General features: G+C 64.8%; 1 protein-coding gene across 2 annotated transcripts in view; it reads left to right on the top strand.

Annotated features, from left to right (window-relative positions):
- Positions 1–273: 273 nt before the first annotated feature.
- Positions 274–14,314, top strand: part of ABLIM2 (actin binding LIM protein family member 2) — a 48,421-nt gene continuing 34,380 nt past the window's right edge. For both annotated transcript variants that reach the window (XM_039838038.1, XM_039838039.1), the window contains exons 1-7: positions 274–410; positions 1,720–1,778; positions 4,073–4,117; positions 5,649–5,726; positions 6,751–6,897; positions 9,815–9,935; positions 11,354–11,452. In XM_039838038.1, coding sequence (XP_039693972.1) covers positions 377–410; positions 1,720–1,778; positions 4,073–4,117; positions 5,649–5,726; positions 6,751–6,897; positions 9,815–9,935; positions 11,354–11,452 — 583 coding nt within the window. In that variant the 5' untranslated portion in view covers positions 274–376. The remainder of the gene's footprint in view (positions 411–1,719; positions 1,779–4,072; positions 4,118–5,648; positions 5,727–6,750; positions 6,898–9,814; positions 9,936–11,353; positions 11,453–14,314) is intronic.

The raw sequence follows: 14,314 nt of genomic DNA, 5'->3' as shown, positions 1-14,314 counted from the left end.
CATCCTGCCCACCCCCCCCAGATACAGAGATGAATGGGACCTGGCCCCCCTCTGCCACACGGCGGGAGGCAGGCCCATCATCCTCTGAGCCCAGGAGCTGGTGACACACCTGCTCCTGAAGGCTGCGTGGTGTGGCTGGGTCTCTGCTCCCAGACGTGGCCCCCAGCGGGCAGAGCCAGCCTTCACACACGGCACCCTGGGCACCCACTGCATCCGGGCTCCGTGGCCTCTCTGCCAGGGAGCATGCCTCCCAGCACCCCACGCACCCCACCTGGCCGTGCTGTCCCTGGTAGAGACCCCTCCGCTCTCTCTGTCCGTGCAGGCCGGGGAGAAGCACTACCACCCGCTGTGTGCGGTATGTGTCAGATGTGGCCGGATGTTTGCAGAAGGCGAGGAGATGTACCTTCAAGGTGAGAATGCAGACCCCTCGGCCAAGGGCAGCATCTCGGGGTGTGAGCTGGGGGTCGCATGTGTCATCTGCCGGTGAGGAAGCCCCGCCGTGCAGCGGGGAGCTGGGGGAGCCGGGCCGAGCAGGCTTTCCCGAGCAGGCCCCGGGAGGCAGAGTGATGGTGAGAGGCAGAGCCCATGGCCCTGGTGATGGCCTACTGGACGACGCTGGGACCCTCCCCACGAGGACCCCGGCGAGGATGGGTTTGATAGTGAGAGCCATCTCTTTAGCCAGTTTCATTTCAATGATTCCTCTGGCCCCAGTGACCCCCAGAGGCAAGCCGAGCGGGACGAGACACGGGGGAGAGCCACACACTGGCCCACAGATGGGCCATTTAGTGACCTCGTGCAGCGTCGTCTGGGGCTGTGTGCCAGACAGGCCTCCCTTTCCGAGGCTGAACCTCATGGGGTGATGTCAGCCGGGACGGCGTCGTCCCCGGCTCCCCCCTTGTCCTGGAGTCTCCACTGGAGAGCCCATGAACGGTGTCCTTCGGCCCCTCCCAGCGGTGCTGGGAAGTCTGGGCGGGGAGGGGCGCCCCCGCCCCAGGCATCCGCCCCCACCATGAATAGTGCTTTCAGCCGTCCTGGTGCCCAGCACAATGGGACGGCAGCAGCGGGGACGAGCATGCTGTCACGGGGGCCCCAGGCCCAGGGGACAAAGACGCCCTTCAGGGCTCCGGGCTGAGGCCGGCACCCCACTCTAAAGCAGGCTTGCCCTGGCTTTCTGTGGGGTGTGGGAGCCGACGCCAGCCCCATCCCCTCTCCCGGCCTCGGGTTTTCCAGGCGGTCGGATGAGGGGTCCGACTGGGTTGGAAGCATTCACGCTGCCCACTGTGGGGCGCCAGAGTCCCCGGGCCAGCGGCCTCTCTGCAGGCTCCACTCCCACCCTGCCTGGGCAGCCGAGACCCTCTGCCTGGCCTACCTAGGCGCTGGGGCTCCATGCAGCTGTCATTTGACAGACAGATCTCGTCCAGTAGAGGCTCTGAAGTGCCTGGGGCCCGGTGAGCCCCACGGCCTTTGAGGGCGATGAGACAGGCACCCTCCCCCCCACCACCTGCCTCGTCCACAGAGTCCTTCCAGGACGCCCGCTGCGGGCCCCAGGCCCGGGGCCGACGCCACACAGCCACACAGAGGCGCCACGGGCTCCTCACAGGCGGCGAGGGTGCACCCACGAGAGAACCGCCACTCCCCGCTCCCGACTGCCTCGGGGCCCCGCCTTTCACTCCGGAAAATGACACTAACCAATTCCCTCTTGGGAATCTGCCCCCCCAGGCTCCTCCATCTGGCACCCGGCGTGTCGACAAGCAGCCAGGACTGAAGACAGAAACAAGGTTGGCGGGTCCGGATTTCTCAGACGCGGTCTCCACCGCCCGTGTGCGGCCGCGTGCGGTCAGGGGGATACTGAGCGGCTTCCGCAGGCCGACCGGCACGGGCGCACCCAGCACGCCGCCGGGGCCCGGGGAAGGGGGCCCTGGGCCGGGGCGGGAGGGCTCCGCCGAGGACAGGCGCCTCCTCTCTGTGTCCTCAGCCCCCCTCCCCCCGCCCCCGACAGCCTCAAGTGTCAGCCATGTGGCTCCTCAGCCCCTTTTCGTGGACACGAGGCCGAGCTGGGAGTCACCGAGTGTCTCTGTCCCACCTCGGCACGGGCACCCATGACCTTGCTCTTCCAGATTTAGGAATGGAGCCCGATGCTTTGCTCAGGGTCCTACTCAAAGTGCCAGGGTGGGCCTCTGACACAATCTGGATTCCCACGATCACCTTTCCTTCCCGACGAGCTGCGACCCCTGAATTAGGCAGCTGGGCACAGCCCTCCGTGTGACCGCTGCTTAAGCCTCCGGCCTCAGGCGTGGAGAGAGGGTGGGGTTCCCTCGAGGGGCAGGAGGACCAGGGGTCCTTGCCCGGGGTCAAGGCAGCCACAGGGGCTGGAGGGAAGGGGCCAGTGCCCCCAGCGAGGGGCACTAGGGCCGGCCCGTGGCCGCTGGACCCCGGGGCTGGCGGCCTGCTTGGGCCAGCCCCCGGGTCTGCTCCTCTTCACGGCACGTGTCCTGTCAGACTCTGGTGGCACATTCTAGGCTGAGAGCTAGAGAGCCTCAGAGTGAGCTGAGGAGCTGATGGCAGCGGGGCTGGAAACGAGGGACACAGGAAGCCCTACGGCCTGGGGGCGGACCCAGGAGACTGTAGGGGCCGGGCCCCCTGCTTCCCAGGTGCCACAGGTGACACTCCCACCATTTTGGCTGAATCACCGGAACTGTGACTCAAATTACAGGGGGATTGGGGACGAGAGCAGCCTACCTGCCTCTTCCCTCCCACCCGTTCCTCAGTCTGGGGGGTCACTGCCGCCTCCCCTTGGCCAGGCCCTGTGCTCCCCACTGCCAGGGGACGTAGGACACGGACAGCTGAATATGTGCCCGGACCGTGCCCGTCTCCCAGCGCAGTAGGAAGCGAGGATGGGGACAGAGCCACGCGATGGCCGTCCTCCCAGCTCCGGGCGCAGAGCCGGGGAGCTGCGGGAGGAAGCTGGTGACCGTATTCGTTTCCTGTGGCGGCTCTAAGAAGTCACCACAAACGTGGAGGCCTAGAAACCGCAGGGGGTCGCCCGGCAGCTCGCAGGTCGGGCTTTCCGCCGGCCGTGTCCTGTCACCCCCACGTGCTCGGACCTCTGTCCACCCGTGAGGGCCTGTGGTCACGTGGGGCCACGGAGCATCTAGGATGACCTGCCCCATCAGAGTCCCTTTGGCTGCACACGGTGACAGGGTGACATTCACGGGTTTGGGGACTAGGACGTGGACATCGCTGGGGACGTTACTGTGCCATCTGCGGTCCCGGAGCCGACGGGCACAGCTCGTGGTGTTCATGGTCGGGGTCGCAGCACGTGGTGGCACGCTGCCGCTGCCCGTCCTCCCACAAGGCCGATTCACTCTGCAAACGGCTCCTGTGTCACCGGCCTCAGAGACGAGCCAGGCATCACCCCACCCTCACGGAGGCCCGGTCCCCGCCGGTCCCCGTTTCACCCTCCCCTTGTCCCAGCCCTGCCCCGCCCCCATGAGAATTACCTCGAGGCCTGAGCCCGCGGGGTGGGGCTGGGCAGTGAGGGGGGCAGGGCAAGTGCACACGCTTCTCCCTGGGCACCTGGGTCCCTTGGCGATAGCGCCCCTGGCCAGCGGCCACTCAGGACTGGGTGGCAGGAAGGGAGAGCTGTGCTTTTCTGCGCTGTTCATATCGTGAGAGCCAGTTAGCGAGCATGAACCGGCCAGCTCCGGCCAGCTCCGGGCAGCTCGGCATGTTGGCTCCAGGGGACCGGCAGCCTGCAGAGCCGCAGAGCTGGTGTGGGCCCCGCTAACCCTGGAACCAGCGCCCCGGGTGTAGGCGGTAACCCTGTCACCTAGTAACCCAGTGGGCACCAGCTCGCCCGTCTCGGGAGTGTGCTCAGCGGTCATTCAACAAGTGTCCCTCCGTGCCAGGCCCCAGGGGACCCCAGGGACCCTGGGAGCCAGTTTCCTCCCTGCCGGCGGACCCCTGCTCGGCCTCTGCCCAGCCGCGTGACCTCGGGCGGTCACTAGCCCTCTCCGGCCCGCGAGGGCGCGGCCAGCAAGCGTCACGTCCACTCCGGTTCTCTCCCCTCTAGATGCAGACCCAGGCTTGCCGAGGCGCCGCCCCCTGTGCCTTCCAGGTGCGTGCGGGTGGCCTGACCTCTGGTCCCGCTGTTGTCCAGTCCTCGTCGGTGTCCTGCTGAGTGTGGGAGGAGCTGGGCGGCTCCCTCAGGGAGGGGAGGGCTCCACAGCCTGAGTCGGACACTGGACCCCGGTGTCCTGGGGCTACCAAAGTGCCACAGACCAGGGGCTTAAACGGCGGCGGAGACGTTCCTCAGGGCCCTGGAGGCAGGAGCCCGAGGCGCAGGCGTGGGCGGCGGCTCCTCCCGAGGGCCCTGTGCTTGGCGTGTAGACGGCCGTCCTCTGTCTGTGCCCCGCGTGGTCCTCCCTCTGTGCGTCTGTGTCCTCATCTCTTCCCAGGACACCAGTCACACCGGGTCAGGGTCCACCCTAAAGACCCCGTTCGAACTTAATTACGTCTAGGCCCCATCTCCAAATACAGTCACCTTCTGGGGTCCTAGGGGTTAGGACTTCGACTTGAGTTTGGGGGGACACAATTCAGCCCATAACATGGCCCCTCTCGGGCTTCTGGCACCCCTGCAGCGCGTGCAGACCTCCGAGGGGGCCGGGCAGGGAAATAGGAGAGGCAGCGTGGGTGGCGTGGGGACAGGAGGCCGAGCCTGGTCTGGGGACGCCGTTATGGAGGTGGCTCTATTTAGGTGAGGCAGGTGGGGGCGTGGGAAAGCTGGCAGGGCTGGACCGGAAGAGGGGTGTGGAGCTGCCAGGTCATGGCCTGCAGGTGGACAGACACAGGTGCAGTGAGTACGCTGGGCGCTGGAGAAGCCGAGTGTCCACACACAGATGGGCGGGCCTGGCCCGGGGCTGCGGAGGGACCATCACCTCGGGGGTGCAGGAGATATGGTCAGGGACGGGGTGGGAGTGGTTCCACACAGCTGTGGGCCCTCGAGGAGAAGGTTACACATGTGACAGCCACGAAGACGCCCCCGGCCAAGAGCGAGGGCCCAGTAATGACTGGTCAGCGGTGTCCTCGGGAGGGCTGTTTCTAAGACACATGGGGACCACAGGGCCAAACGCAGGGGTGTTGCCAGTGCTGGCCGGGGCTGAGAAAGGTGTGGGGGGCCAGAGGGATGTGAGGGTCGGAGAGCAGTGTTTAGGGTCACGAGACCATCCCGACGTCTGAGCTCAGGGCCCAGGCCAGTCGGATGGGCTGCCGCACGCTCCCCGCTAATCTAGGTGAGCAGCCAAATTCTGGGTACAGAGGCGGCCTTTGCCACTGAGCCCACAGGATCATTTGAAAGTATGTTGCTTGCTGTTGTCCTTCGAAAGATCGTTTCTGTGCCGCGAAAGCTTGGCGGCCATCAGAGCTGGGCGGGTCCCCGTGCTGCGTGCGGCCCGTGCCACTGTCTGCTCACAGCTGTCCCTTCGTCCGCTCACGCCTGCCTGTCCATCTTAAGGATCCTTTCCACCTGCCAGTGGAAAATCCTACCCCGTGAGCCGGCCTGTCTGTCGGCGTACGACTGTGACATTGCCCCTGGAAGGGTCTTCCCGTCGACGTGCCTGTTTTCAGTTTCCTCCCGTCCCCCGTCCCAGGAAACCAGAGCGTCCTCGGAGAGCATCGTCTCTGTGCCTGCCTCCAGCACGTCAGGGTCTCCCAGCCGTGTGATTTATGTAAGTCGGATGATTTTATGGAGAGTGGGGAGGGGGCGGGGGCCTGGGGTCGTTGCAGAGTGTGCCCTAGGGGACTGGGGCCTCCTCACAGGCCCTTGGGTGTGGGGCCAGCGCTGCCCAGACCCTCTGCTGCTGGGGAGGTGGTCATGGATGTTAGGATGCTGACTCTGGGCCGTCCCTCGACATAGACGTAGGGTGTGACCCGGGGACTCCCCGGCTCTGTGGCCACAAGCACACAGAGGGGTGCCACCTGTCCTGATGCTGTAGAGAGGACATCGTGTCCACGTCCAGTGCCACCAGAGGCTTGCAGGATAGGGCAGGCGTTGCGGGCGACGGTGCAGACCCGTGTGTGGCCATTGACAGGGGCCCTAACATGTCCTAGAGGCAGCGTGTTAAGCTTGCTGTATATTGTGGTCCTGTCTTTGATCCAGAGTCTGTGCGGGGGAGTGTGCAGGTGTATGAGTTCGTGTGTACGTGTATGTGGGTATGGATGCCTTCATGTGTCTGCGTGTAAATGTGCAGGTGTGTGCGCGCGCATGTGTGTGTATTTGTGTGTGAGTGGGTGTTTATGGGTGGGTATATGTGTGTGAGTGTGCGTATAAACGTTCATGTGTTTTGCACATGTATGTGCGTACTCATGTGCTTCCGTGTGTGTGTGTGTGTTCGCATGTACGCAGGCGGAGCTATCTGTATGTATTTTCCGGTCGCAGACTGAGTGTCGCTGTGTGGTGGCACCAGGGCAGGCAGTCGCAGGCCCTGCCTCTGACACAGGGATGCTCTCCCACTTTGTAGAGAGGCAGCGCAGGCTCGGAGAAGACGCCTCGCCAGGGCCGTGGTGGCCAGGCGTCGGGCCCCAGGCCCACGTGACCGTGAGGCCTCCCGACCCCGGGGTCAAGCCCTGGGGTCTGTTTCTCCCTCGTGGGAAGTGGGGGCGGGCTCCGACTCGGCCCCTGCCCACGGCTGCTGGGGCGCCTGCCCTCTGCGCGTTGGCCCACTGTGTCCACTCTGCTCTCTCCCTGCACAGGCGAAGCTGGGAGACGAGGTGCTGGACTACAGGGACCTGGCCGCTCTCCCCAGGGACAAGGCCATCTACAACATCGACCGCCCCGACATGATCTCCTACTCACCCTACATCAGCCGCATGGCCACGGACAGGCAGAGCTACGGCGAGGTAGGGCCTGCGGCGAACTCGGGCGGCTTGCGGGGCGGGGGGTGACCCCACAGCGCGGGGCCCGCCGCGTCCATCCTCACTGCTCTCCGGTGGCTCTCCGACCCCACTCCCCTTGGGTGACCTCTTTGAAGAACTCCCCGTGCGCTCTGCCCAGACGCCTGTCCCCTGGGAGGTGACGCGCAGCTCACCGAGCACAGCCTGGAAGAGGCCCCTGTGGGGCAGAGCTGGAGCGTGCTGGCGTCTAGGGAAACGATGCGGACGGCGTGAGAATCCCGCATTTCTGACGCTTTGGGATGATTTTCATACTATGTGAAATGTATCGTCTCCCTTTGTCCGGAACGTTCCAGGCCTCGCTCTGCCCTCACCAGCCATAGCTGCCCCTCTGTCCTGTGACTTCCTCGAGCTGGGCGAACCCCAGATGACTTGCCCCGTGGGCATGTCCCTGACTGCTGACTTCTCGGTCACAGTGGCCCTCTCCACTGCACGTGGGGTGTGCGTTGGTTTGGGGCTTTTAGTGTGGCCACAGTGCCCGGGGTGGACAGGAGAGGTCTGCCGGCTGTCACCCCGAATGTGCACTGTCGTGTGCGGGTGGCCCGGCTCGGCGCTCTGGGGCAGGAGAATGCTGTCCCTAGTCACGTGTCCCTGGCCCTTGCTGTTTGATTCTCCAGCCAAAGGCCTCTTGGGGAGTGAGGCCGGGGCTCCAGGGGTGCCATGCTTGAGGGGGCGGCCCTGCTGTGGCACTCACAGCAGCTGGGCACAGCCGTGGAGCACAAGGGCAGGGAGCGTGACGAGAGCCTGCTTCCCTTGCTCAGAGGCCAGCAGGTGCCCCTCCTGATTGGCATCCGGCCCTGGGGTCACATAGGACCCCAAAGTCCTGGGTGACAAGTTCCATTGAGAGAAGCTGGTGGGCAGGATGGAAAGGGGAGCCCTGTATGTCCCCTCCCCCCCACGCCATGTGCCTGAGGTGGGCAGGTGCCCAGCAGCCAGCATTGGTCTGAGCTCCGGTGGAGGGCACGGGGAGCGGGTCGGAGGAGTCACTGACCTGGCCAGAGCCCCTACGCAAATGCCCGTGGGGGCGGAGACCTCACCCCAACCCCCAAGGCTCAGAGGTCCTCCCTCTCTGGCCTGTCTCTCTTTTCTCAAGAAAACCGAGTGCGATGGGCTCACAGGGTGGTGCCGCCCCGCACCCTGAGCCGACAGCCCTCCTTTTCGCAAAAATGTCTTCTCAAGAGAGCGTGGGGTACTCAGGGAGGGCCAGGATGGAGATGCGCTCCAGAGCTGGCACGAAACAGCATCCTGGAGACCTCTTTCTTGGGGTGCCATTGACCGTATGTCTTCAAAAAGAGAGCTTTGGTCTCGTGACGGGTCCCTCTCTCGTGGGCGGAGGGCCCGCCACATGGCGGTGTCCGGGCCCGTGCGCTGACCAGCTGCTCTGTGCTGTGTCCACAGCTCCCCCAGGTGCTCTCGCCAGCACTGACCGAGGTAACCACGCCCCAGCCGTGCCCGCCCGGCCCCCGCCCTGTTTGCCGCCCGGTGCCCCCGGGGCCTCCGTGGCCCTTGCTGTGCTGTCTTGGGTACCCTCCTTGGTGCTGGTTATTTTTATAATCACAGCTCACCTGCATGCTTCTGCCAGCCCTGCAAACGCAGACACCTGGGGCGCAGAGTTCTCGAGGTCTGGGGCACGGCTTCCTTAGAGGAGAAATCCCGGAGCCTTGGTGGCCTGGGCCCCCTCATGTGCCTCCAAATGGGACATATGGGATCCCCCACAGAAGCGCATTCTGAAAGCATTTCTCGATCAAACAGCATCTACAATTCGCAGCTCGCTTTTTTTCCTATTTCTCAAAATTCATCAGCGATAGAGACACTGCCCACCAGGCTCCAGTCTGCACAAGCTTAAGAGCCTCGGGTCCTAGAATGTGACAGCCAAACCGTGCAAATGGCCGGCGAACCCCATGGGCAGGCTAGGCGAGGAGACAGGACACCTGCTGGCTGTAAGCTGGCCAGCGGGCTGTGCAGAGGTCACCCAGAGACGGGACTAGACAGCAGGGCAGCGCTGCCCGAGGGATGCCGTTTCTGTGGGTGGGACAGGCCGGAGGACTCGGTGCAGCACAGGTGGGAAGTGGCAGGTGCGATACCTGAGCTGAGCCTTGGGGACAGGGGCCCGGCTGACGTGGCTGAGGAGCGAGCCCCAGGAGGTGGCGGGTAAGCTCAGGACAGCATGGAGCCTGAGCGCCAGAGCCCGAAGCTCGCACTGCTCGCTTCCACGTGAGTCCTGAGGGCCAAAGCTTCAGTGTCCGCCCCACGGCAGGACACCGGGCTGGCCGTGTCATGACCCAGGCCAGCGTGCTAAGCCGTGCTGGGCCCAGCAGCCTGCTCTGCCCCCGCTCCGGGCCATGTCATCTCATGCCACCGGCCGCCTGCTCTGGCCGCTCCGGACAGTCGCCCACCCTGCTTGAATGGAGTGTGTGTTGTCAGTGCTTGTGGGTCTGACTCAACTGCGCTTCCGGGCCCAGGAGGGGCCCCTCTGACATCCGAGGAGCCCCCACCAATGCTGGGGAGAATGCAGAAGCTCAGCAGCTCTCGCACTGTGCTCCAAGGAGCTTTGGGTGCTGGGCAGGAGGGGAGCCGAAGGGCGTAGGTGGGGCCAGGGGCCTCCACCACCTCTGGGGGAGCCCCAGCCACCAGGAGGGGCTGGCGGAGGCTTGGGGTGGGACCCTGCCCCCGGGCCCTGCTCAGGCCTGCGGCAGTGTCAGGCCCCATCTGGCCCTTCAGGTGTACCCCGGCAGGCACAGGGGGTTTCATCTTGGGCCCTGTCGAGCCAGCCTGGTGGGTCAGGGGCACAGAGGCCGGGGGGCGTGGGTGGGGGGCGGCGGGCAGCACTCCCAGCGTCCTGCTCACCAGCTGTCGTCCCTCCCAGGGGGACCAGGACGACCGCTCCTACAAGCAGTGCCGGACCTCCAGCCCCAGCTCCACCGGGTCGGTCAGCATCGGGCGACACACCCCGACCTCACGGTCGCCCCAGCACTACAGCCGCCCAGGTACTCGGCCCCTGGGCTTCTTCTGCCCCCGACGAAGCCGCGCCCCTCGCTTTTCCTCTTACAAATCTCTCTCTCGTCTGCAACGGCTTCCGGGCCGTGGGGTTGCCAGGGGATGGCCGAGAACCCGTCCGTTTGCCACATCTAGAGCAGGCCCCCTCGCGTCCTGCTGGGAGGCTCTCTGCAGAGGCAGCCGGTGAACCTGCCGGTGAGCGGGGCCGGCTTGTGACACACGCAGGCAGCACTGAGCACTTAGAATTGAGCTACCAGTGGCCCAGAAGTAGAGTCGGAACATCCACTGACGCTTCGCCTGCAGCAGGGTTGGTGGCCCCGAAGACAGCCATCCCCTGGGCTAGTTGGCGGGTGCCCACTGGCAGGTGGCACCCAGCAGGGGGAAGCCCGTGGGCGGTCCTCTCTCCGCACCCCACCCCATGCCCTGCCTGGCGCCCAGCTGCGTACTGCTCTCCCTTAGCTTCCAAAGCTCCTCGTCACCCTCGGCGTGACAGGGACCCCGCACGCTGCCTTTTCGAGGGAGTCTGCCGAGCTGTTTCCCCATCGGCCGGCCATCGCATGATCCATTTTCGCGTTCGCGGGGTGCAGTGCTTATTTTTGCAGCCTTTGTGGAAAAACCAGAACTCATTCATCCGCCAAGTTCTTTTCCTTGGCCCCCTGCGGTGTGCCTGCTGCGCCCTGCCCGAGGTGGAGGGTCAGGAAGTCAATGAGTGAGCGAGTGAGTGAATGAGCGAGTTGAATGAGTAAGTGAGTGAGTGGATGAGCGAGTGAGTGAATGAGTTGAATGAGTCAGTGAATGAATGAGTGAATGAGTAAGTGAGTGAATGAGTGAATGAGTGAGTGAGTGAATGAGTGAATGAGCGAGTGAGTGAAATGAGTTGAATGAGTAAGTGAATGAATGAGTGAATGAGTGAGTGAGTGAGTGAGCGAGTGAGCAGGCAGCAGTTGAGTCAGGGTGCAGGGCAGCCGGCCTCTCCGAGGGCCCCTCCCCTGAACCCCATACTTTGGGGCCTGAGCCTATGAGCTATTCGGGGCCTGGCGGTAACCCCAGCCAGCCAGGACCTGACTCTCAGCTGGTGAAGCTGGGCGATCGTCGGGTGACAGCCCACGCACACCCTGGCCTGGCCGGCTGCTCTGCACCTAGGTCCTTGATCCCAAGGAGGCCCCAGGTGGCCAGCAGCTCCTGCCCAGCAGCCCTGGGGGCCGCCACCCTGCCCCCCAGAGGGCGGGGCTTCCTCACTCTGAGCCTGGAGCGGGCTGGTCCAAAGCGTATGTGGCGACTCCCCCTTCGAAAAGGCGCGTTGCTGGAGAGAGGAAGCAAAACGTTCCTAGCAGGCGGGGCCTAGGAACGTTTTGTGGCCGCGGCCGGGGCGAGCACGTGGACTGACCTGCTCTCTGTTGCCCCGCAGCTGGCACTGTGAGTGTGGGTGCCAGTAGCTGCCTGTCCCTGTCCCAACACCCAAGCCCTACGTCCGCGTTCCGACACCATTACGTCCCCTACTTCCGAGGTAAGACGCGCCGTGGCCGCGGGCGCCGGGCGTCCATGTCTCGTGCCTGTGTCGCCGCATGGCCTGCCCAGCCCCGTGTCTCACGCCCCCGCCTCGCTCTGTGTCTCGTGCGTCCAGCTCTGTCCCTGTTGCTGTGTCAGTGACCCCGGGAGGCAAACGCAAGCGACGCGTTTCGTGTGGGAGCCAGCGGCAAGGGCGGGGTGCAGAGCTGCGGGGACGGGTGGGGCTTAGACTCCTGCCCTGGGACCTGTGCCACCTCACTTTGGCTCCACGGGGCGTCGGGGCTGCTAGCCGTAGTTCTCGGGGCACAAACAAAGGGAGGGAGAGGCCGGCGACCTGCCCACGGCCGGAGCTCAGGGCGGCCCCCTCGCCTCCTCCCACACCCACACCCCTGCACGGACGCGTGTGTGAGCGTGCGTCCCCCGGGACATGGCCACGCTCGGTCGTCCCACGTGCCGTGGGCTGCTGTGTCCCCAAGTTTCACCCGTGGAAGCCTGAACCCGCGGTGCGCACGTCTTTAGAAAAGGGTCTTCAGGCGGTTATGAGGGTCACGCGGAGCTGGGAAGGAGGGCCCTGGTCCCAGAGGACTGGTGGCCTTACAGGAAGAGGGGAGATGCCAGGACACCTGTCGGTCACTCCGCACGTGGGGGCAAAAGGCGACGTGAGGACAGAACGTGTGCCCATGAGCCAGGAAGAGGCTCTCGGCAGAAACACGCCCGCCAGACCTTGTCAGGGCTGCAGCCCAGAACCGTGAGGGATGGACGTCTGCCGTTTAGGCACCTGGTCTGAGGGGTTTGTCACACGGCCCGAGCTGACTGTCCGGACAGCGGAGGAGCTGCAGTGACGTCCTTGCTGACTCCCCAGGAGACGCATGAAGTCCCCGTTCCCCACCGCAGCTGTGGGAGGACGTCTCAGGAAGAAGCTTTTGTCCCAACGGGCCCAGGAGGCAGGCGCGGCCGGAGCGTTCCGTCGCCCGACGGTCATCGGACGGGCTCCTCACTTCCCTGCTATGCTTCGTCGTCGCTTGCTTTGCATGGCCCCATCGGTCCATCTACTGAGAACAGAGCCGCTGTTCATGGGGACAGCTGTCCCTCTAATTCATGGACCTGTCCCTAGCGCTAATGGTCTCTGCTGGACGTACTGACCATTTTGAGAAGCAGCAAAGCCAAAAAGCAGCCATGTCCACCTGGCACGTGGGCATCGTGGGCCAGGATGGGGTCTCACCCGAAGGCGGACAAAGGACACACCACAGTCCACAAAGAACTTGGTCACCGGGAGATGTCTCCCCACCTTTACTTGGACGATGTCTCCCCACCTTTACTTGAACGATGTCTCCCCACCTTTACGTCAGAAGCCCCCTCACACACACACACAGCTTCCCTCAGCTGGAGGTGGCCCTGCTCTGGGTGGGCATTTCCAGCTGGGGGCCAGTGGAGGCGTGGCCGAGAAGGGAGGCCAGGCTGTGGCACGCTGGCTGCACCGGCTGCTCGAGCCTCGCACCCCAGCGGCCCCTGTGAGCGGGCTGACTGCCCGGGGGCCCTCTGGCCAAGACCAGGGGGTGAGGCCTGGAGCCGGAGCAGGCCTCATGGCCACCCCTCTTCTGATGCCCCCAAGTCTCCCCCCTCGGGTCCTCACCACTCCAGACAAGGAAGGCCAGGAGGGGGCCTCAGCCAGGGGCTGCAGCCCAGGCCTGTAGCACCCCATTTTCAGCCAGACAAAAGCAGGCCAGGGAAGGGGCAGAGGAAGAGGCAGCCCTGCTCCCCCAGGTGAGGGCAGGGCGGCCCCCCCGCCGTCTTGCAGGGGGGACAGTGACAGCTCCAACCCTGCCTGCCAAAATGTGCTTCAGAACCTGTGCGTTGTGGCCCATTCCAGGCGTCCCCTGGGGCGGGGGCCCGGTGCCCGTGTGACCCACTGGGTGCCCGTGTGACCCGTTGGGTGAGCACGGGCCCTGGCCCCGTGCTGGGTCTCGCTGCCTTTGATGCTGGTCTCTGCCCGGGTCCTCCCGGCCGCTTTGGCCCTAGTTCCCCTTGTTGGGAAATCAGACGAAGCCCCGCCCTCCTCTCTGCTGTGGGATGTGGGAAGGCCCGGCCCCCACGCCTCGGCCCCCCGCCTCGGCCCCTGCCTGACTTCAGGGCTGTCGTGGCCTTGGCCGTGCCCGGCCTCTTTCTAGAACTCACGCCAGAGAAGACCGGGGCTCACAGATGTCACTGGCCTGAGAGCCCACAGCTCTGTGGGGCAGAGCCCAGAGCTGCGTCCACCCACAGTCCCAGGTCCACCTCTGAGGCCACACAGAGGGAGCCCGTCCACTCCCCCTCGATGGCACCCGTCAGCCCAGGCTCTGGTGCACCCCCGCCGGCGAGCATGCTGGCAGCTGGCTATGCCAAGGGCGCCAGCCTCCTCCTCGTCGGTCACGGGGCCTGATGTCCACCCCTTTCCTGGTCTCCCTCACGACATCGGCACCTTTAGCATCTTCAGCTCCTCTAGGCGGAGACTTTCCTCTGAATGATGCTGTGAGTGGAAGCCTCCAAGGAGACACTTGCTGTCACCGAAGCCGGCGCTCGCCCTGACCAGGCCAGCTGCTTTTCTCTGCCCCGATCGCCTCTCCCAGACACACCTTCCCACTGTGTCCCAGTGCCCTGGGCCACCCTCCTATCAAGACTTGCGTGCATCATGCATGCTGGTGGCAGTCATTTGCACTTTAGTATGAATTTCAGTCCCTAGTATGTCTCCTGGGCAGTATGAGGTTTAAGCCTGCCTCCCCTGTTAAGGAGCAGGCAGCAGGGACAGGCAGGTGTGGAGGGCCACGGGGAGAAGATGCTGCTGAAACCACTTCACTGGGCAGAGGTGGAAAGTGACCAGTGG

Source organism: Pteropus medius, unplaced genomic scaffold (assembly GCF_902729225.1).
Source record: "Pteropus medius unplaced genomic scaffold, Ma_sr-lr_union100, whole genome shotgun sequence".
Taxonomy (NCBI): Eukaryota; Metazoa; Chordata; class Mammalia; order Chiroptera; family Pteropodidae; genus Pteropus; species Pteropus medius.
The sequence above is the reverse complement of the archived record's forward strand: the minus strand, read 5'-3'. Positions and strand labels throughout refer to the sequence as shown.